The sequence below is a fragment of the Quercus robur genome, chromosome 3, assembly GCF_932294415.1.
Source record: "Quercus robur chromosome 3, dhQueRobu3.1, whole genome shotgun sequence".
Classification (NCBI taxonomy): Eukaryota; Viridiplantae; Streptophyta; class Magnoliopsida; order Fagales; family Fagaceae; genus Quercus; species Quercus robur.
The window spans coordinates 17,685,977-17,708,305 of record NC_065536.1 but is presented as its reverse complement, the minus strand read 5'-3'; the positions used below and the strand labels follow the sequence as shown (position 1 = coordinate 17,708,305).

Below are 22,329 nucleotides of genomic sequence, written 5' to 3'. Positions count from 1 at the left end.
GTGATTCTAACTAACAAAGTAACAAGGCAGTAGCTAGGACTAGACTATTAAGAAGTAAGAACCTCGTCCCAGTTCTCATTCTCTCTCTCTGTTTCTGTCTTTCTCTCTCCCCAAACTATATAAATATTAGTACAATACGTGGACCAGTTTTTCTTGTCTTCTTTTTCACACAATCTCTTTTTCTCCTATTTTCTCTCAACACTTTTCTTGATTACCCATTTTCTTAAATCCTTCATTTCCCTCTCATTCTTCTCAGTTCCAATCATGGAGGAGGCCAATGGTAAGTTTCTGTACAACTATTTTTCTTTGTTTTAATTTATTCCTCCTCTTGTTCTACATGTAAAAATATGAACTTTCTTAACTTTGCAGTCTGTATTGGTTTTCATTCTCTCTCTTGAATTATAATCTAGAGTTTTCTTTTATGGGAGTTGCCATGTGGATCCATTATCATCAACATGATGTGTAACATGTATGTATCATGTATGCATGCATGATACATACATGTTTGTGTTTGTGTTTGTATTTGATTTTGCATTTGTGTATGTTTGTGTTGTTGTTAGGCACAATTTGTGATCACAAGCTATGGTTCTTTGGATTTTTGGAAATCAGGTGTTAGAATTTTAGTTGGGTCTGTTTTGTTTTCTACTTTTTCCAGCAAATCTGTTTCTGGGTATTAGCATAGATGATAGGCATGGTAATTTCATTCACCCTTTAACTTATTTGTACTTTTATGGTGTGTGTGTGGTAATTTCACTAAGGATCGTTTGGTTATCACTTTGAAAGTAATTCTCTCTCTTTGGAAGCAAAACTTGCTTTGATCATTTGATGAACCTCAAGAACACAAGAAAGTGCCTTTTGGATATTGCTTAACGTGTACCAAAATTAGTTTTTTCTTTATTAGTTTTAATTCTTGTTCCGAGAAGTGAGGGATAAAAGTAAAACAATGTGGTAAGCATGTTTGAAAACTCGTTTCTGATAAGTACTTTTTAGCATTTTTTTTTTTTTTTTTAATATGGCCCTGTATAAGAAAGGTCAAAGAGAAGTGTCCTGCATATTTTCTTCAAATTCTGGCGTTGGTTATCTAGTAGGTTGGAAACAATTGAAAAGGACATACTACAAAATATTTATTGATCAGTTGACTGAGTTCGTCCTTCAATTGAAAAGGGGGCCGTGTGGAAAAGAAATTCCATAAATAGTAAAAATTGGTAATGACATTATTATTGTAATTTGAAATGGGTGAGTTTCTGATATTTGGAGTGAGGGAACATAGTTTATGTGGTACTCCTATTATGGATGGTGCTACCATGAGATGGATGTAAAATTATGCAAATTGCTTCTAGTCTGAGAACAAATGACTTTGTTGGTGGTGAGAGATAGGAATATGCCAGTCCAAGGGATTCCTTGAGTCCTCTTAGTCTGTTTTAGGAAATTGCACACAACTACTGTTGTGTGTCTTTGTGAACTTTTCTTCCTCATGTTCCACCTAGCTATTGTTTTCTCCTCCTATGGCCGTTTGAGGATAATTTTGGCTTGTGTGTGTTTTTATTTATATATTGGAGTCTGCAAATGGTTAGACTAGCAGTCTTGGTTTTAATTGATTGTTAATTTTCCCCTCAAACTGTTTTTAGCAATACATATTGATTAAAACAGTATATTTATTGAAATTTGGAATTATTAGATGATGATACTTTTTGTTGATATATGTTTTATGCATATGGAAAACTTTTTAGTTGATGTTACCTACTGTCTTTTGCCCTCTTTCTGTTCATAGTGCTGGAAGCTAAAGATGGAACAATTTCTGTGGCTTCTGCATTTTCTGGCTATCAGGAAGGTAATTTCAAAGTTGTCTCTTATCTCATCTCCTCCCACCCCTGAAATGAAGATTTAAGAATTAGCGTATTTACGGCTGATCATATACTTTTTGGTGATCAAGTCAGTTGGTCTAGTTGCTATTTTTCTTTTTCTTGAATTATACATGACATCATACCATATTATAGTTTTACTTTTAGTCTTCATTACCACAAACTGACTCTATATGGAGACGTTTTCTGACCCTTTTTTGAGCCCATTTTTACCATTCATCAGCTGGTAATCATCTTTAAAGAGCTGTTTTTTACTTGATCAGTGTATTTGTGGAAAAATGTTTTTATAAAAGAATTATATCTTGACAAGTAATTTCATCAGCCTCATATGTAGTCTACCAACTGATTGGTTACATTTATTCTGTTTATTTCAATCAATAGAGTAATGATTTGCAAACTATGTACACCTAGTCTTGTGACATTATCATGGTGTCCTTTCCTTGTGATTGTCCAACCAGTTGTACAAGATAGAGATCACAAGTTTTTAACCAAAGCGGTTGAAGAAGCATATAAAGGGGTTGACTGTGAAGATGGAGGCCCATTTGGTGCAGTTGTTGTTCATAATGATGAGGTAGTTGTAAGTTGCCACAACATGGTTTTGAGAAACACTGACCCGACTGCACATGCAGAGGTTACTGCAATAAGAGAGGTTAGACTAAGAAATTATCCTGTTGGCTTGTGTGGGTTATTTGATTACTTGGAGTATGGTGGTGTCAGTTTTCTAGGAGTTTTTCAGTTGAAATTTTATGTTTATATTGAAGGAAAAGATGCTATTGATAATCAGATGAATTTTAAAAGCTTATTTAAAAATCTTCAGTTGATGGATGAAGTTGAAAATATCCTAGAAAAGAGCAGGTACTTGGTATTAGTCAACATATCCTTGCCATAATACCTTGTTTGTCTATCTGTCTATCTCTCACTCTCTCTCTCTCTCTCTCTCACACACACACACACACAAATGCGTGTTGCTATAATTGTTTAGAAGCATTTATTGGTAGATCTTCCATTTGCATTGTGCTTCAAATTGATTCTCATTTGATGATGTTGATGAAATGATGGTTTAGACTTGTAAAAAAGAAAAAGAAAAAAGAAGGGTATAGTCATATTGTTAGGAATAAGTGGTTTGTATTGCTTTGTTTCAAGTTTACATATAAATAATCTTGTTTATATTACAAATGCCTAATCATTAACATTTAGTTCAATCATTGTCATTCAGTCTCTCTCTCTCTTGATGTATAAATTTTGAGATTTTTGGAATTGTGAAATCATATTGTAATTCTCAAATGCATGGACTTGTGGGAGTAAATTATTGTACATACTAAATAGGAAAAAACAATCTTTGAAAATACGTTGTCTTACATTACCAGTGAATTAGGTCCAGCCCTTAACATGTTAGCATCTTCTTTGAGCACCTACATGCTAGAGCTTTCCCAAAATTAACCTTCATTAAACAAAGGTCTGAACCATGTGTAATCATTTTTTCCCCTTTAGTTTTTTAAAATGATGGTCAGTGAAGGAAACTGATAATAAATAAAGCATTTTATTGTTCTCATCCTGTTTGTTGGGTCTGTTATCCCTAACTTAAGTGACGCTGTGATGTTCAATATCTAAGAGTGTTGAGTGTTCTCAATCAGTAAGTTAGGGGAAATAAAAATTAAAAAAATTTGTGTTTGGTGGTTTGTGTTTTTATAGTAAGGTTGCCAAAACAATTACTTGATTATAAGCATGGGTATGCATATAATTGTGGCTATTGGAATAATGCTTATTCTAAATATGTTTTAAATTTTCTCTTTTTAAGTTTTTCATGCGTGCAATTCCTCCTGTTCATTCTGGACTTTGAAAGTCTATCAACTTTCTAGTATCTTATTTTGTTCTTTGACACAAATTGATCCCATACTTGGAATGGACTACTCCCTTAGGCCTGTAAAAAGCTGAAGAAAGTTGACCTCTCAGAGTGTGAGATATATGCATCTTGTGAGCCTTGTCCAATGTGCTTTGGTGCTATCCATCTTTCAAGAATCAAGGTCTAGTTTTTGGAACTCTGTTTATTTTTTTATGAGGATCACTGTCATTATTATTATTTTATTTCACATTACCTTACATTTCTGATATTTTCTTTTTAAGCAGAGGTTGGTTTATGGAGCAAAAGCTGAAGCAGCTATAGCAATTGGGTTTGATGATTTCATTGCAGATGCATTAAGGGGTACTGGATTTTATCAGAAGGCTAACTTGGAGATCAAAAAAGCTGATGGTTCTGGAGCTATTATTGCAGAACAAGTGTTTGAGAAGACAAAAGCAAAATTTACCATGTATTGACTTTTTTTTTAGTTTCCTTGACATTCAGAAAAGTCACTTACCCAAAGAAAACATTGGGGCAAAGCTATAATAATAATAACTAAAAAGCCAATTGTTGGTTCAACTGCCATGGGAGTTCTGCACTACTCCAGAGAGAGAAGATTCTAAAATCACAATCTGGTTTACCCAGTAGGGGCATAAAAATGATGTATAATCTACTATCCTTTGGAAATTTGATTTTCTAATTTATTTTTATGGTTTAATTTTTGGAGAATGAATTTGGTTCTATTATTTTATTAAGATAAAATGTTCTGAAAGAACTAACAAAATTCAAGCCATCAACATTTAGAATTGCATTTCATAATAATTTCATAACAAGTTTTATGTGGTAAGTTATTATTGGTTTTAATTTGGGTCTATTATTGACATTATTTTTTAATCCATTAACAATAGCTTGTCACTTAGGATACATGAAAATATTATTTATCAGAAAACACTTATTTTTCACCAAGTTATAAAATCAAATTCTGACTAATTTAATTTTAGTTCTGCTTATATAAATTGCAAAGGTAGTCAATTTTAGTTACTGCTATTGTAAATTGAAAAGGTGAGAACTAGGTTCCTTTTTACGGTGGCCTTGTAACAAGTATGGTGCCCCAAAGGCTAAAACTCAAACAACACAAAATGTTTGATTTTGAAGGCAATGCACATATGACATAACAAAAGCCTAACACACACACACACACACACAAATTGCTAAGACCAAAAGCACACACAATACAGGTTTATCAAGGCTACGCACATAACGAGAAAAATGCATAGCTCATAGAAACTGAAATAATATCACTGAAATGGATTGCAATATTCTTGTTGGTGTACACCATAAAAAAATTCATAGATAGGCCATAGCCATATTATAAATTGGTTTTGTTACTCACATTACCTCCTCCATTCATAAAAGCTAGGGTCCATTTGCCAAAGATTATTTTTGCTAACTTATTTTACTATTCAGCTTTTTTTTACTACTATTTATAGGTCTTACTGTATTACTTCAATTAACTTTTATCTTTATCTAAAGTACTTTCAGTAAAAAGTTTTCAGTTTTAACAAAATAAGTGGTTCCCAAATGGACATTTGTATTACGATATTCTACAATCGAATGGCCTTAGCTAAAACCGTGTTTATACAAGCGCCATTGATATGCAAGGGTGTTTAGTAAGGTATTTAAATAACGATTTTCAGTGTTTAAACAATATTATATGTATTTTAACATATTTTTTCACCTACACGTATTTCCAAAAAATACAAATAACATTACTAGAATAACATTACCAAACACCCTAAGCAATTACCAATTATGTGCAATTCTTATCTGTAAACAGGAGGATCTCTTGTTGTTTAAGCAAAATTTCAATCCAATTTTCTACTCTTCATGTTAAAATTATGTTACGCTGTTTTTTTTTTTTTTTTTTTTTTGAGGAACATATATTACACGGCTTAGTGCACAGTTTACGCTAATTGCTAATTTTTTGGCAATACCTCTGAATATAGAGAAGTTATCATGATTAGTGCATTTTCAGATTTATTATTTTTTGAAGTGGTATAAGATGATTATATATATATATATATATATATATATTTTGAATGCACGCACGTATGGAAATTCAAACACAAATGCACATATACATATACACACACGTATAGGATAAGATTCAAGTTATATTTGCTATAATTTATATCAATGTATACCATTTTATAATTTTTCTATTGGATGTATTTTTTTTTTAATAAAATCATTATTAGATTATATTTTTTCTTTATATTCTTCGTATTTGCAAAATATCATAATGATCAATTGTTTTAAGTTTTAAGGTTTTGTATTCTAAAATTATATACAAAACATGAATTTATGATTAAATAACATCTAATTAATGTGATATTTGATGTATGTTAAAGAAAAAAAAAGAACACATATACTATCAAATAATACTATTTTAAAATATTAATCCAATATAAAATTATTAAATTGTATAATGTATTGGAAATTAACTCTTAAAGATCATGCACGTTCGTGAATAATATGATGCAACCCTCAATTGTTGTGGCTTGATTGTTTTGGTTTTTTTTTTTTTTTGGATGGAGATTGTTTTGGCCTTGTATGCAGTAAATCATCGGTTTGAAATTTTAAGGGTCTGTTTGAATTGAAGGGGGGGGGGGGGGAGAGGGAGTGGAGGAGAGTAAAGTAGAGTAGAGTAGAGTTGGCTGAAAGTATGCTAAGACCAATTTCACTCTACTCTACTCTACTCCCCCTCCCTCCCTCCCTCTCCCTCCCTCCCTCCCCCTCAATCCAAACTAGGGTTGTCCACGGGTCGGTCAGGGTCGGGTTTGTGCCCAACCCGCAACCGACTCGATCTGAACGGGTGGAGAAGTTCCAGACCCATCGTCGACCGTGAAAAGCCAACGGTCGAGTCGGATCAGGCTCGAGTGGGCGTTGGTCGGCTTTGATTTCGACTGAAATACAGTGATCAAACACTAAACTTCAATTCTTGAAGAACAAAATCAACAGATCTACAAACCCAAAGAGAAGATCTACAAACCCAAAGAACAGATCCATAAATCCAAAGAACAAAAACAACAATAGACAGCAATTTCATAGATAACCGAACCTAAGAGATGAAAATTTCAAGGAGGCAAAGACGAGCTAGGGACGTTGAGGACGAAGAGCGAACGTCGACGACGAAGAGGTAGAGATCGATGATGGAGAGGCCGAGAACGACGACGAGCAGGATTGGCGATGGGTAGACATTGGCGAAGTGCAGATCGTGAGATTGAGACTTGGTCATATCTCGGTTCGGTCGGGTTTCTTTGGGTTTTGGGGAGAAAACCCACCAACCGACCCGCCGTTTTCGGGTTCTGGAGTCGAAGACCTACCGCCAATCGTCACCGGCATCGGGTCGGGCGGTTCTTGAGCCGGATCGGACGGGTTGGGCGGGTGAGTCGGGTCTCGGTTTCTGTTGGACACCCCTAATCCAAACAGATCATAACAGAGATGATGTGATATTTGTTTAACTAAGGGCTATTATTTTTTAGGCAATTTATATTCTCTTACAATCGTTTATATCCACTATTTTATATAAATATCTACAATTGATGTATTGATGTAAAAATTTTAAAAGCAAAAAAAAAAAAAAAAAAATCCACATTTAAAGCAAAATGGATGTGAGAATAAAAGCCTTAATTTTTATTGCCTAAACTATTGGTGTTCTAGACAAAATTGAGAATTTGAGATTAATCAGGCTGTAATTCAATTCACCTAATCCAACGCTTGGGCGTGTATAAGCTATACCTCTCAAATTTAGTTTTAGTTTCAAGTTTTGTAACTGATAGAGTAGTTATTATGATTATGATTATGTTCATGTAGGAAAATCATGGTAGATTGCCTTCAACGGTTCAACCCCTATTTTATTCGATTAAGGAAAGAATAAATAATCTCTATTTGCATGGATAATACATGATTTATTAATTATTGAAAAATGTGAATTCCTTTGGTGGAAGATTTTCATGCAAGGTTCTCTCCTTTGCTGCAATGGTTAAATCATCCCAAGGGCATAACGGGATGAGTTTATATTAGAACTCCAATCTATAACAAAAAAAACCCGGAAAAATAAATGTGAATATGTAGCCTAACATGCATTCTAGCTTGTAATTAAATTTACTAAAAGCAAGGTGAAAAACTCACCAAATGTGAAGCCTCCAGGGCTATATTCATGCATTACCCTGTTTAACTTCAAATTAAACATGAAGCTCAATTCTGGTAAATCATTGATCTGATATATAGTGATTTGAATAAATGATACATACTCATAATTTTTTAGAAATCTAGCGGGACAGAAGCTACATGGAGAAAATTGTACAGTACAAAGAAGGTGCTACAAATCTAGCGGGACAGAAAGCTAAGCTTTTTTTTTTTTTTTTGGTAAATATGGGACAGAAGCTAAGTTTTGTCCTTAAAATAAATTTTGCTTTATGATCAAGTTTTTTGACAGCTATATGCTAGTGTATACCGCACTCCGATTTGACATAAATGGACATGCAATCAATTGATGGATAATGGCAAATTTGATTTCCTAACATAAATATTAGGTGCATTTAAATTCTTTCTAAGTATGGTATATTCGTAATTTAATGGTGTAATTTTTACTAATTATTTTTAGGCCAATAAAATGAATACAGGTTAACTCTTATTTTGTGACAATTGTGATTTTAAATACAATTTTCATGCAAACAATGTGCATCAGAGACAAATTCAATGGTTTATTGCTATTTGAATTCTTACCAGAAAAAAAACATTTATTATGTTGCAATTTTTTGAAATTGTAATTATTTTATTATGTTACCAATCATGACTTTTACAGTAGATTCCAATTAGCTCAATTGGTAAAGTTTCTGGTAATTGAATAAGAGATTTGGGTTCAATCTCTGCTTACATAAAAAACTAATTACTGTCTTAGCTGATGTTAAAGAACTATCATTAGAAACGGACGTTATAAGTTGAAAATCTCACACAAAAAAAAAAAAAAAAAAAAAAAACAAAAGACTTCCACACATATTTTGTTGTATTCCTTCTTCTTTTTTTAGTAACCAAACACCAAATTCCTTTCTTTCAGATAATTTTTTTTTTTTTTGTTGGGGGGGGGGGGGGTTAAAAGATAACATAGCATGTGCAAGAATGTGAATTTATATTTTTTCTATAATTCAAAAGGTACACCTTCATTCTTTTTACGAGTGCGTCTACAATATTTTCTGATATTTTGGAACTCTATTTATTTTTTAATGAGGATCAATGTTATTATTATTATTTTATTTCACATTACCTTACATTTCTGATATTTTCTTTTTAAGCAGAGGTTGGTTTATGGAGCAAAAGCTGAAGCAGCTATAGCAATTGGGTTTGATGATTTCATTGCAGATGCATTAAGGGGTACTGGATTTTATCAGGAGGCTCACTTGGAGATCAAAAAAGCTGATGGTTCTGGAGCTATTATTGCAGAACAAGTGTTTGAGAAGACAAAAGCAAAATTTACCGTGTATTGACTTTTTTTAGTTTCCTTGACATCAAGAAAAGTCACTTACCCAAAGAAAACACTGGGGCAAAGCTATAATAATAATAATAACTAAAAAGCCAATTGTTGGTTCAACTGCACGAGCATTACCAATTGTCATGGGAGTTCTACACAACTCCAGAGAGAGAAGATCCTGAAATCACAACCTGGTTTACCCAGTAGGAGCATAAAAATCATGTATTATCTACTATCTATTGGAAAATTGATTTTCTAATTGATTTTTATGGTTTAATTTTTGGAAAATGAATTTGGTGCTATTATTTTATTAAGATAAAGTGTTGGGAATGACCTAACAAAATTCAAGCCAACAACATTTAGAACTGCATTTCACAATATTTTCATAACAAATATGATGTGACAAGTTGTTATTAGTTTTAATTTGGATCTATTAATGATATTACTTTTTTATTCATTAATAATAACTTGTTACTTAGGATATGTTGTGAAATTATTATCTAAAAAAACACTATTATTTTTCACCAAGTTATAAAACCAAATTCCGACTAATTCAATTTTAGTTACTGCTTATATAAATTGCAAAGGTGAGAACTAGGTTACTTTTTAAGGTGACCTTGTAACAAGTATGGTGCCCCAAAACCGAAACAATACAAAATTAGTAAGTCAAATGTTTGATTTTGAAGGCAATGCACATGATATGTCATGAAAAATGCCTGACACACAGTACAGGTAAATCAAGGCTACGCACATTCGAGAAAAATGCATAGCTCATAAAAACTGTAATAATATCACTGAAATGGATTACAATATTCTTGTAGGTGTACGCCATAAAAGAATCCATAGAGAGGCCATAGACATATCATGAATTGGTTTTGTTACTCACTTAAATTACGTCCTCCATTCATAAAAGCTAGTGTCTCTGTGTAAGTAACAGCGACGGACTCGTAAAATTGGTTCCCATATTTTGCAAATTTCCTTAGTTCTTGTGTTTTGCGGTCATATACTGCCAAGCTTCCATCATTTTTATGTAAAAGAACCAACCCATCCTCTCGAATTTCTAAAAGTCTATCACCAAAAGCAAGCCCAGATCCCTCGACCTTGAATTTCTTAGTCCAAGTCCTTTCAACACCAATTTCACTACTCATCACCCAGATATCAAACCAGTTGATATCTAGATTCCTAGTATCACAATATCCTACAATCAAGGATACAGAATCATTGATAACAGCAATATTCTGTCCTATGAAACCAGCTGCACGTGGTACTGTGGGAAGCGGTGTCTCTAGGAATACCTCATTACTCATGTCAAATGAAACTATGAACAAGCGAGTAGGCCCATGTTCAGGGAACAGCTTTCCCTTACGTCTAGCTTTCATACAAATCTCTGCAGCCTTCCAATGATGAAATCCATTTAGGTATGATGGAAAACTAGGAGAGTATATGTTATAAAGTTTGCTAAGGGAACTATCAATCACTCTCCAAGAATCGGTACAAAGGTTGTATACCTCAAATTGGAGTTGCTGGCGACCATAGAAGTCCACAATCCTAAGCACCTTGTAATCATTGGTGTTGGGATCAATTCCGAAGCCAAATTTGAAGCAAAATTTTTTTCCTGAATCATAACGACGGCTTCGCTTTATTTCGGGAAGCACCTTTGATTCTCTTGTGGCAGGGTTCCACAACACTAAATCCTCAACATTTTCACCCTTATATAAACCTTGCAGAAAAAATATTCCATTGTATGGACCATAAATACAGTGTAGGCCGTCAATCTTGTCTGGGAACAATGACAATAAATCTACATCTCTGGAAACCTCTAGGGTATCATTAGACAGCAATGAGACACACAGGTGTCCCTTGGACGTCCGATATTTAAAGACAACACCGCGTCCCAGATTGTTAGAAGTGGCAAATTTGTGGTGCTTGGTGATAAAATGATGGCTTCTCATAAGAGCATACCAGGATTTATGTACGCAGTTGAATCGCATCAAGGATTTCACTGGCAACCTTGATAGGATTTCCACTACCACATCTTGTGGAAGGTCGTGGCGCAACATTTTCTTGGCCTAGAATAGAATAGAAGAGAAGCTGCATGTGTATTTCAACGAGGATTATAAGGACTAATAACAAGTCAAGTTTTGTTTCAGATACTTGGATTGGAATGTGAGTGACAATGAAAATATTTAAAAAAGTATCCATCTTTCAACAATGCGTGTAATGATGACTTTGTCTTTGATAGTGTAAATTTTCAGATTATTTGAACAAATTATCCTAACACATAAATAGTAATTGAAAAGACTCCGTATGTTTGTTTAAGCCTTAAAATTAAAAACCCATCTCATATTTGAACCGCAAAAAAAGATCCCATCATTCGCAACCGAACAAATTAAGAGACAAACAATCAAAATTGTAATGGAAAACTTGAAGAAGATAGATGAGGGGAAAAACACTGACCTCGCAGCAACTTCCCGATTGTTGTTCTGCTTACTACTTTGGCGAAAGAGCAAATGGAAATAAATAAAATCAGTGGGTTTTTCTTTTGTCTTTTGTTTTTAATTCCAAGCGATTTTAGGTGAAGGTATTGGTCGGCCGGGGGAAAGAAATAAAGAGTCTCACACACACAGGGACGAAGGGGGAACTTTTTTGTTTTGCTAGGTATTTCGTTCCGCCGCGATAAATAATACGGAGTAATAGGTTTTCTATTATTATTTATAAACCTTTCTCCTTTGTCATTTAAAAAAAAAAAAAAAAAAACTTTCACAATTTTTTTTTTCCTTTGAGAAGAATAAACTTTTACCACGCCAAACAATATCTTTGATCATTTTAAGTACCAATTGCAAAACTAAAAAAAATTATCTAACAATTTTACTGAAACAAAAAATTTTACCCATTAAAAATATTTAAACAAAATAATTTTACCCCTATTCGACAATAGATGCATGTCAACTTTCCCTTTTTAATATGTGATTAATGATTTTGTATGTTTGTCTTTGTTGGTGATTTGTTAATACTAAACGGATGTTTACTTAGAATTTTATAATGATTTTTTGTTTTTGGGTTTATATTTTCACTCCTTTAAATTCAACTCCTGATTACATCCCTATGTTTCATTACAATGGAAATTTAGAAGTTATTTTTCTGCAATTAACCGCCCCTCACTTGCTAGTGGGGTGGTTATGGGTTGGAAAAAATCACCATCCTTACCTATAAAATAGAAGACTTGACACTACAAGAAGGCCCCTTCAACACAAAGCACAAATCATAATACATATCTAAGCACTAAACCATAGCACATTCAACCGCACTTTATAGGGACCAGTAGTGTAGTTTCTTAGGTTTTTTAGTCTCTTAGATCCTTAGGCATGTAAATAGTTCTTCAATCTTATGCTTGCAAGCTCTTGTCCCTGTAATTGTGAATATTGTGAAGCAAAAGGAATAGCTCTTATATATTTTGTGACAAGTATGATATTTTCTTCTTCTTCTTCTTATTTTTGAGTAAATGACAAGCATGATCTTAAATGCAATTTTTTATGCCAACAATGTGCATCGTGGATAAATTCAATGTTTTATTGCTATTTGAATTCTTACCAGGAAAAAAAAAAATTTATTGTGTCACCATTTTTATAAATATTTGTTTCTAGAAAAAAATTTATAACTATCTTATGGTATTACCAAGCATGACTTCCGCACTTCCATTAAAAAAAAGAAAAAAGAAAAAAAAAAGACTTCCACACATTTTTTGTTATATTACTTTCTCTAACATAATATACCATCTGTAAGAAAGTATAAGAGATCTGTAATTCAATCTCCTACACAAAAAATCGATAAGTATTTTGGTTTAATGATAAAAAGTAAAATCATCAAAACTAGATGTCATATGTTGAAACTCTATAAATTAAAAAAAAAAAAAAGTGCAAAAAGGTGAATTTATATTCGTTCTATAATTCATAATGTACACCTCCATTCTTTTACACCTCACTAAAATCTTATTAAGGACAGGATTATTCCCATTTCCCAGATTTATAACAAGAAGCCAAGAAATTTACGAATTGAAACAACTCACACACTTTAAATAATTTGTCCTTCCTTATTTTAGTTTCTGGATTCGGGTCCATATGGACCACCTACGTACAAACGTGTTACGCTGCATCTCTCCCAATTTTTTTAAGGCACTACAATTTCAATAAAGCTATAAGGGCAATACAATTTCAGTAAAGCTATTGACACTATAAGGGCGATTTTTGAGGCCCAGGCCCAACAAGCAGGCGATTCTGGCCTAGAAGACCCTCAACAATGAATTTGTAGAGAGTGGGTCACAGAACTAGGTCTTGACAGAGTAACGTAATTATTTAGTAAGCCATGCAACAATTTGGACGTGGAGATGTTTCATTAAGTTTCATGGGATAACAATCCGTGGGGCTGTATGAATGCTTCTTGTGCTCTGTTTACAGAATTCCTTTCTCTCTTTCTCTCTTCCTTTCTTTTTTCTCTCAATCTTCCTATCCCTTAGTCATGGGGATTTTCTTCTCTTATATAGCATCCTTCAATTGATAATGGCCCTACACTTGTTAACCATCCGGGCCTCTACTTGAGTGCCTGTCCCATAGGATATCCTCCTTCTTTTCTGTGAGTTGCACTGGCCAAGATAATACTGTTTTTCTGTCCTCTCTACATTAATGCGGCTGGAAAAGTAGCTTCCTTACATTTAATGCGGCAGCTGTAGTTGCCCCCTGAACGTCTAGCATTTCCCTTTGATTTGGGATGATTTCTCATCATGTAAAGGGTGTGAGTTGGACTCCCATTTGGTGCGTCCGAGGAGACACTCCTCCTCGGACGCTCCTTAAACAAGCCCGGCCCAACAGGATTGGGTTGGGAGTCCTCTAGCCGTGTCTTCACTTCCTGTTATGGCTGGGCTCCGCATGGGTACCAAGGCCCACTGTTGACTGATGAATTTTACCCCCACTATAGCCCCTCAAAATTCCGGCTCTTTCTTCTTGGTCCGAGGAGGAAAGGCGGGATTTTGATACCTACTGGACAGTTCGTTGTGGATTCCTACTTCACACGTGCGGGGGTGTGCCCTCACGTGCCTCATTAATGCTGAAGGCATTTAATGACCCAGGGGGAATTAATTGCAGCTTTTTGGAGTTTTACGCCCTTTCAATCCAACGGTTGGAGACCAGATCAACGGTGGACAATGTTTTATTTGCTCTAGGCGGGAGTGTGTCTGTCCAACTCCCTCTGAGTATATAAAGTTTTGAAGGCGTTCATTCCTCACTTTTGACGAACACTCCAGTACTCAGAACATCTCAGTGCCTTCTCCTTCAGCACGCTCTTACCTTTGCCGTCATTCTCTTGAAGATTCCGTCGAGTTTCTTACCCGTAAGTGCGCGCTTCTTCTTCGTTACTCTTTTTTAGGCAAACTGCCTTCACGTTGTCTAGGATTAGAGGGAATGGGTAGGCTTGAAAACATGGTAGACTCTCCGGCCGGTATGGCGGGCTTCAGGGCGAAGTATCGTATTCCATCGGAGGTAGGTTTAGAGTATTGCCACCAGGAGGAAATTTTGTTCAAGAGGAGAACAGGGGAGGTCGCAATTCCAATGATAGCCTTCGTGGAAGGAGGAATGACGATTCCAATGGGGAGAATAACTAGGGACCACCTACGTGGTCATAGATTGGCCCCCCACCAGTGCACCACGAACCTGTTCCGGATCTTGGGGTGCACAGACGCCTTAAACGACCAGATGAACCTCGGCCTTTCATGGCACGACGTGGTTCATCTCTATGAATGCCATAAGCTCGGTGACTCATACTACTTAAAGTCCAGGACCGACGAAGTGAGGTTGATATCCTGCCTTCCCAAGTCCAGCAAAGGCTTGAAGGACGACCATTTGATCGTCTCCGGACCATGGCACGACGGCATTCACTGTCCGACTAGGGCAGGAACGCCAGGTGAGGTGTCATAGAACTAGATTTCGTGGAGAGGACCTTAGTTTTGAGCTCTCCCCCTCTTCTTTCTTTCTTTTTTTTTTCTTTTAAATTATTGGTTTGGTTGCATGCCTCCTCGGACTAACGTAACCCTTTTAACGGTCTTTGCAGACAAGGAGCGAACATCCCCTCGGCTGAGCTTGGTCAACGTCCCGACTCTAAATTACCTCCTGAGATCTGAGATTTTCGTAAGCGAAGACGGACAATTACGGTCGGCTCCTTTGATTTTGGACTTTGTTCCCCTTACTCGATCCTTGGTAGACGCCGGTCAAGCTATAAGGGCTAGCAGTCCAAGATTGGCACGTATTGACGTATCCATACCAGGGTTTCTTGCTTCGACAGACTTACCTCCCGTTCAGCTGCCTGCCCAGCGCGCCCTTCCCGCAAGGATTGTCCCGGAGGAGGAGGCTGGTTCTTCGCATTCATCCCTAGAAGAACAAATAGACCAGTTTCAATTTACAGACGAGGGAGAGGTGTCGGCCAGGGTAGTAGAGCTCTCGGACTCCGACACAGATTTAGACCGTGCTTCAACAGCTCCTGACCTTGGTTTAGTCGTCGCACAAGTTGATACCAGCCAAGAGACTGAGGAAGAAGGAATAGCCTTGAAACCAAGGTCTGGCCTCAGGAGCCTTCTATCCAACAGGAACAAGGGGAAATCCTCTAAGGACGTCCAGAAGGAACAAACTGCCCCTAAGGCTCCTACTCCTCCTCTCCCTCCCACATCGGATGCGGCGCTACAACCTATGCCTAATTTAAGGCGAAAAAGGCCTGTAGAAGAGCCGGAGGAGGGTGAGATTGGCCGCGAAAAGGCCCGGCCACAAAAGAAGGGCAAGGAGATGAAGGAGCCCCGAGACAAGAGGACTAGGTCCGTCGATAGCCGAGATGAGGCGGCCATCCGGAGGGAACAACGAACATGGTCGCCACGGCTCGAATTAGACGGCGCTCCTATCTCCTAGGATGCGACCCTGTGGGAATCCCAACGAGGGCAGGCATCATTTTTGGCTGAGGCCTTGCAGCAGCCTCTTCTCTTGCCTCGTGATATGGAGGGTCTCAGAAATACTTGGCAACCAGACCTCTTCATGTCATTGAAGAGGGACATGGCCATGGTAAATGGAATCTTCTATCTCGTTCTCATATTATGTACCCTCTTATCGTCAAGTTTTAACAAGGTCTTTATTTCCTTTTGGGCGCAGGTCACTCAACAAATTTATATTGCTGAGGAATGGGCCAAGAAGGCTCGTGAGGACTTGCATAAGGAGGCTCAGTCCCGCTCTGCCGCTGAGAAGACCACTGGCGATCTCAAACAGGATTTTGATCGCCTGAATAATGAAATAAAGGAGGTGAAGAAGGCTCATGCGAGCGCGGAGGCCGGCCTTAAGAATGCCACAAAGCAGGCTAACGATCTGCGCATACAGCTCCGCCAATCTGAGGAGAAACTCACGACGGAGCAGCAGGCGGTTTCAACGCTCAAGGCTGAGCTTGCAAGAACCAAGGAGGAGGCCCGCTTGGCCAGGGAGGCTGCCGAGAAGGCTGTGGCGGCCTCATATGATCGTGGAGTCCATGATACTGAGGTCAGGCTGGTCGAGGAAGTGGCCACCGTTTGCAGGGAATACATCACCACGTCCTGGGGTGTAGCCCTGGATCGGGCAGCTGTCCCGGCAGACTCCGATCTTAGGAAGGCTGAGAACATCTTCTTCCCAGAGGACATACGTGAAATTCTTGACGAAGTTGCCTCCGTAGAGCCTTTTCCAATGGACTCCTCCATTCCCAAGGCTGGGGGTACAAAGCAGGCCACACAGGGCAAGTTACCCGAGGACAGCCTTTGTATTAGTGAGATCATTGCACAGGCCAAGGAGACTGCCCCGGGAACCCAAGCAGCAAATGATCAGTTCGCTCCTACTCAGGGCTCTTAGGAAAGTAGTGTAGGACTTTATTTGTTTTACCTTTTGTATTCTGTTTTGTTTTGCCTTGCTAATGTTTGTAAACAGAACCACTTTTGGGTTTTAATGATAAAGGTTATTTCCCTTCAAATATCATTGTTTTCTTCTCTTTTGCTTTCATCATGAATGGACGTCTATTCCGTCACTAACTGTTGAAAACCAAGCATAAGCGAATGAATACGTGAAAAGAACGATAGTTAATAATTAGGCGAAATGGCTGCGAATCTAAATTTCCCCTAAGTCCTTGGTCCGAGGAGCCTGGCAGGACTTAGGTTCTATTTAGCACTTAGTGAGAATCCCTTAATGGTTAATTTCTCCCAAGTCTATGGTCCAAAGAGCCAGGCAGGACTTGGGTTCTGTTTAACACTTAGGGAGAATGACTAAGCGATTAATTTCCTCCAAGTATGTGGTCCGAAGCGCCAGGAAAGACTTGGGTTCTGTTTAACACTTAGCGAGAATGGCTTAACGGTTAATTTCCCCCAAGTCTGTGGCCCGAGGATCCAGGCAGGACTTGGGTTCTGTTTAACACTTAGCGATAATGGCTTAACGGTTAATTTCCCCCAAGTCTGTGGTCCGAGGAGCTAGGCAGGACTTGGGTTCTGTTTAACACTTAGCGAGAATGGCTTAACGGTTAATTTCTCCCAAGTTTGTGGCCCGATGATCCAGGCAGGACTTGGGTTCTGTTTAACACTTAGCGAGAATGGCTTAACGGTTAATTTCCCCCAAGTCTGTGGTCCGAGGAGCCAGGCAGGACTTGGGTTCTGTTTAACACTTAGCGAGAATGACTTAACGGTTAATTTCCCCCAAGTCTGTGGTCCGAAGAGCCAGGCAGGACTTGGGTTCTGTTTAACACTTAGCGAGAATGGCTTAACGGTTAATTTCCCCCAAGTCTGTGGTCCGAGGAGCCAGGCAGGACTTGGGTTCTGTTTAACACTTAGATTAAGTGGCTGCGCAGTAATACGGCATCAAGAGTTATATCTTTCATTAATAGTAGTACCTTTTCAGGTTGTTTACATTCCAAGGGCGTGACACTACATGTTCATCCAAGTCTTCCAAAAGGTAGGCCCCTATGCCTGCTACGGAAGTGATACGGTACGGTCCCTCCCAGTTTGGTCCGAGCTTTCCCCATGCAGGGTTTCTCGCGGTGCCCAGGACCTTCCTCAGTACCAGATCCCCTGGCGCCAATGGTCTGGATTTTACCTTGGCGTCGTAACTTTGCTTGAGTTTCTGCTGATAGTAAGCCAAATGGACCATCGCACCTTCCCTTCTTTCGTCGATGAGGTCTAAGCTCTTTTCCAGAAGTTTGTCATTGGCAGCGGGGCAGAAGGCGGTAGTCCTCTGTGTTGGGAAGTTCACTTCCAGTGGAATGACAGCCTCGGCTCCATAGGTCATTGAAAAAGGGGTTTCCCCTGTGGACCTTCGAGGCGTGGTGCGGTATGTCCACAAGACATGGCTAGCTCCTCAACCCATCTTCCTTTCGCGTTATCTAGTCTCTTTTTCAATCCATTCACTATGGTTTTATTGACCGCTTCTGCTTGTCCATTACCTTGTGGGTAAGCTGGTGTGGAGTACCGGTTAACAATTCCCAGCTCACTGCAGTATCTTCTGAAGGTTTTGCTGTCAAACTGTACCCCGTTGTCCGACACCAGGGTGTGTGGGGTGTCGAACCTGGTGACAATACTTTTCCAAAGAAACTTCTTGACATCGACGTCCCTAATGTTTGCCAGCGCCTCAGCTTCCATCCATTTGGTGAAGTAGTCGGTGCCGACGAGAAGAAATTTTATGTTCCCTGTTGCCTTGGGGAATGGACCAAGTATATCTAGGCCCCATTGCGCAAACGGCCAGGGACTGGACAATGGGTTCAGCTCTCCACCAGGCTGGTGTATGTTCGGGGCGAATCTCTGGCACTGGTTGCACTTCTTCACATACTCCAGGGCTTCTTTATGCATGCTCAGCCACCAATAACCCAGCGTTAAGGCCCTGTGAGACAGAGACCTACCCCCCGTGTGGCTTCCGCAAATTCCTTCATGTAACTCTTCCAGGATGAGTTCAGTAGCCTCTGGGTGCACACACAGCAAATACGGCCCCGAGAACGAGCGTCTGTAAAGCTTAGAGTCCTCCGACAACCAGAATCGAGTAGCTTTCCTCCTGATTTTGTCAGCCTCAACCTTATCATCTGGCAAGGTGTCGTGCTTTAAGTACAGCACTATAGGGTCAATCCAGCTCGGTCCAGTCCTGATGTTATGTACTCCAATCCCATTGGCTTTCTCTGTTAAAGGATGGATGAGCTTTTCTACCAAAATGACTCGAGGAAGGGGCTGAGCCAAGGAGGTAGCCAACGTTGCGAGAGAATCAGCATGAGTGTTCCCACTTCTAGGTACGTGCGTCAAGCGGAAGTGATGAAAATGGGTTTGTAGGTACTTAACCCGAACCAGATAATCTTTCATTCTTTCGTCCTTTGCCTCTATGTCTCCATTTACCTGTCCCACAATGAGTTTTGAATCCGAGAACATGTCCACGGCTTTCCCCCCCATTTTCCGGATCATCCGTATTCCCTCCAATAGCGCCTCATATTCGGCTTCGTTATTCGTGGCTGAAAATCCGAGTCTCAATGACTTCTCTATGGTTATCCCTTCAGGTGAGAGCAGGACAAGTCCTAACCCTGAGCCCCTTTGATTCGCTGCGCCATCAATGTATGCTTTCCACCAAGTGGGTCCATGCGGAGAAACTGTGCTGATCACTCTCTCATCAGCCCCTAGTAATATCGATACTTCTTTTCCTTCTAGTGTGGGCTCCGCAAATTCTGCCACTAGGTCGGCGAGAACCTGGCCTTTTACAGTGGTGCGAGGCATGTATCTAATGTCAAAGGCGCCCAGAATCGTTCCCCATTTTGCAATTCTGCTTGTGTAATCGGCGTTGCGCAGGATGGACTTTAAGGGGAGTTGAGTTAACACTACTACAGTGTGTGCTTGAAAGTAGTGGGGAAGCTTTCGTGTGGCCTGTACGATGGCCAAGATAGCCTTTTCGAGGGGAAGGTAACGGGTTTCTGCCTCCTGCAGTGATTTGCTAACGTAATAGACTGGTTGTTGTGTGCCGTTGTCTTCTCGGATTAGCACCAAGCTTACTACATGTGGGGCTACTGCAATGTAGGCAAACAAAACCTCGTCGGCATCGGGACTAGACATAATCGGTGGTTGGGCGAGGTATTCCTTTAGCTGTTGGAAAGCTATAGCACACTCCTCATTCCACTCAAATCCTTTCCACTTGTGTAATAGGAGAAAAAATGGCCTGCATCTATCTGCTGAGCGCGAGATGAAACGGTTTAAAGCAGCTATCATACCAGTAAGCTTCTGGACCTCTTTAGGGTTCCGAGGAGGCTGCAAGCTATGGATGGCTCTTATTTGGTCAGGGTTAACCTCTATGCCTCTGTGAGTCACCATATAACCTAAGAATTTTCCTGATCCCACTCCAAATGAACATTTAGTTGCGTTCAGCCGTAGTTTGTACTTTCTCAGTATTTGAAAAACGTTACCGAGGTCTTCAATATGGTCGGGAACCAACTTACTTTTGACCACCATGTTGTTTATGTACACTTCAACGCTTTTACCCATCTGCTGTTCAAACATCCTAGTCATCATCCTTTGATAGGTTGACTCGGCATTCTTCAGGCCAAAGGGCATCACCTTATAATGATAATTCCCAACTGGGGTGACAAAAGCAGTCTTCTCCTGGTCTTCGGCAGCCAAGGATATCTGGTGGTAGCCCTGAAAGGCGTCTAGAAAACTCATTCTAGGGTGTCCGACAGTTGAATCTACCAACCGGTCTATCCGGGGCATAGGGAAGGGATCCTTTGGGCATGCCTTGTTTAGGTCTATGAAGTCTACGCAGACCCGCCATTTCCCGCTCTTCTTCCTTACCACTACCGTGTTGGCTAACCATTCGGGATAGAAGACCTCTTTGATAGCCCCTGCTTTCTTCAATCTTGCGACCTCTTCTCTCACGGCGTCGGTATGTTCTTTCGACGGTCGTCGAGGAGCCTGCCTCTTAGGGGTTATAGCCGAATTCACATTAAGGTGGTGGCAGATGAAATCTGGGTCAACCCCGGGAGCCTCATAGGGGTCCCAAGCAAACACATCTACATTCTGTGGGAGGAAAGAAATCAGTGCTGACTTCTCCTGGGGGCGGTAATTCTGAACCAATTTGAAAAAACCTCTTAGGGTCTGATCCGACGAGTACTTTCTCTAGCTCCTCACAGTTCACATCCACGGCCGGTCCTCCACTACTCGCAGTTGGGACTGGGGTCATTGATTGCTATAAGCCATTCTCGGCTGAAGTGGAAGGCTTGCTACTCGGCCGTTGTGAGATTGCCGACACCATGCATTGTCTAGCCATTCCCTGGTTCCCTATTATTTCTTTGATTTGACCTCCTGACGGATACTTCACTTTTTGGTGCAAGGTTGACGACACAGCCCCTAGTGCATGAAGCCATGGCCGGGCCACGATAGCTGTGTAAGGGGAGTATGCATCTACGACAATGAAGTTCACTTCTACCACATCCGAGTCTGTTTGCACAGGCAACCTAATCATGCCTCTCGGGATGACGATTTTTCCTTCAAAGCTGACCAGGGGGGAATCGTATGGCGACAGGTCTTCCTGCTTCAAGTTTAGTCCCTTATACAAATCAGGATACATTACTTCCACGGCGCTGCCTTGATCAACTAACACCCTTTTCACGTCATAACCTCCTATTCTGAGCGTGACGACTAGGGCATCGTTGTGGGGTTGAATAGTTCCTTGTTTGTCTTCCTCCGTGAACCCGATTAATGGCGTGGCATTCACTCTGGCTCTCTTGGATTCTCTGTCGTCTGGCTCAGTTGGGAAACTACTCACTGACATTACCTTGAAGGGGGCAGAGCCTGTCCTTCCAGGTGCGGCGAGAATGACATTAATTGTGCCAATGGGTGGCCTCAACGTACTTTGCCTGGTTTCATTGTTCGATGGTTCCTGCCATCCTTCAGGGCGATGCAGCAGATGTCTCAGCTTCCCTTCTCGGACGAGCCGATCTAAATGGTTCTTCAGGTTCCTGCAATCATCAGTGGTGTAACTTGGCTCCTGATGGTATGCGCAATACAGGTTCTGATTACGCTTCAAAGGATCACCAGCCAT

At 39.4% G+C, this 22,329-nt stretch overlaps 3 protein-coding genes across 4 annotated transcripts; 1 reads left to right on the top strand and 2 right to left on the bottom strand.

Moving 5' to 3' along the window:
- On the top strand, nt 1-9,360 carry LOC126717320 (guanosine deaminase). Of its 2 annotated transcripts, none has more exons than XM_050418911.1 (5): nt 1-280; nt 1,772-1,831; nt 2,321-2,511; nt 3,782-3,886; nt 9,063-9,360. In XM_050418911.1, exons 1-5 carry the CDS (start codon nt 265-267, stop codon nt 9,249-9,251), a joined length of 561 nt encoding a protein of 186 aa, XP_050274868.1. In that variant the 5' UTR covers nt 1-264; the 3' UTR covers nt 9,252-9,360. The 2 variants fall into 2 exon arrangements, with proteins under 2 accessions (XP_050274868.1, XP_050274867.1); XM_050418910.1 differs by lacking the exon at nt 9,063-9,360 and adding an exon at nt 3,990-4,435 and having other exon boundaries at nt 16-280.
- Nucleotides 9,361-9,968: 608 nt separating this feature from the next.
- On the bottom strand, nt 9,969-11,888 carry LOC126717319 (F-box/kelch-repeat protein At3g23880-like). The gene is made up of 2 exons (XM_050418909.1): nt 11,693-11,888; nt 9,969-11,326 (listed from the first exon to the last, which is right to left on the bottom strand). The coding sequence occupies exon 2, from the start codon at nt 11,293-11,295 to the stop codon at nt 10,114-10,116; it is 1,182 nt and encodes a 393-aa protein (XP_050274866.1). The 5' UTR covers nt 11,296-11,326; nt 11,693-11,888; the 3' UTR covers nt 9,969-10,113.
- A 6,663-nt stretch (nt 11,889-18,551) lies between these two features.
- On the bottom strand, nt 18,552-22,329 carry LOC126719345 (uncharacterized). Its single transcript, XM_050421915.1, has 3 exons — nt 22,063-22,329; nt 21,081-21,338; nt 18,552-20,426 (listed from the first exon to the last, which is right to left on the bottom strand). Exons 1-3 carry the CDS (start codon nt 22,327-22,329, stop codon nt 18,552-18,554), a joined length of 2,400 nt encoding a protein of 799 aa, XP_050277872.1.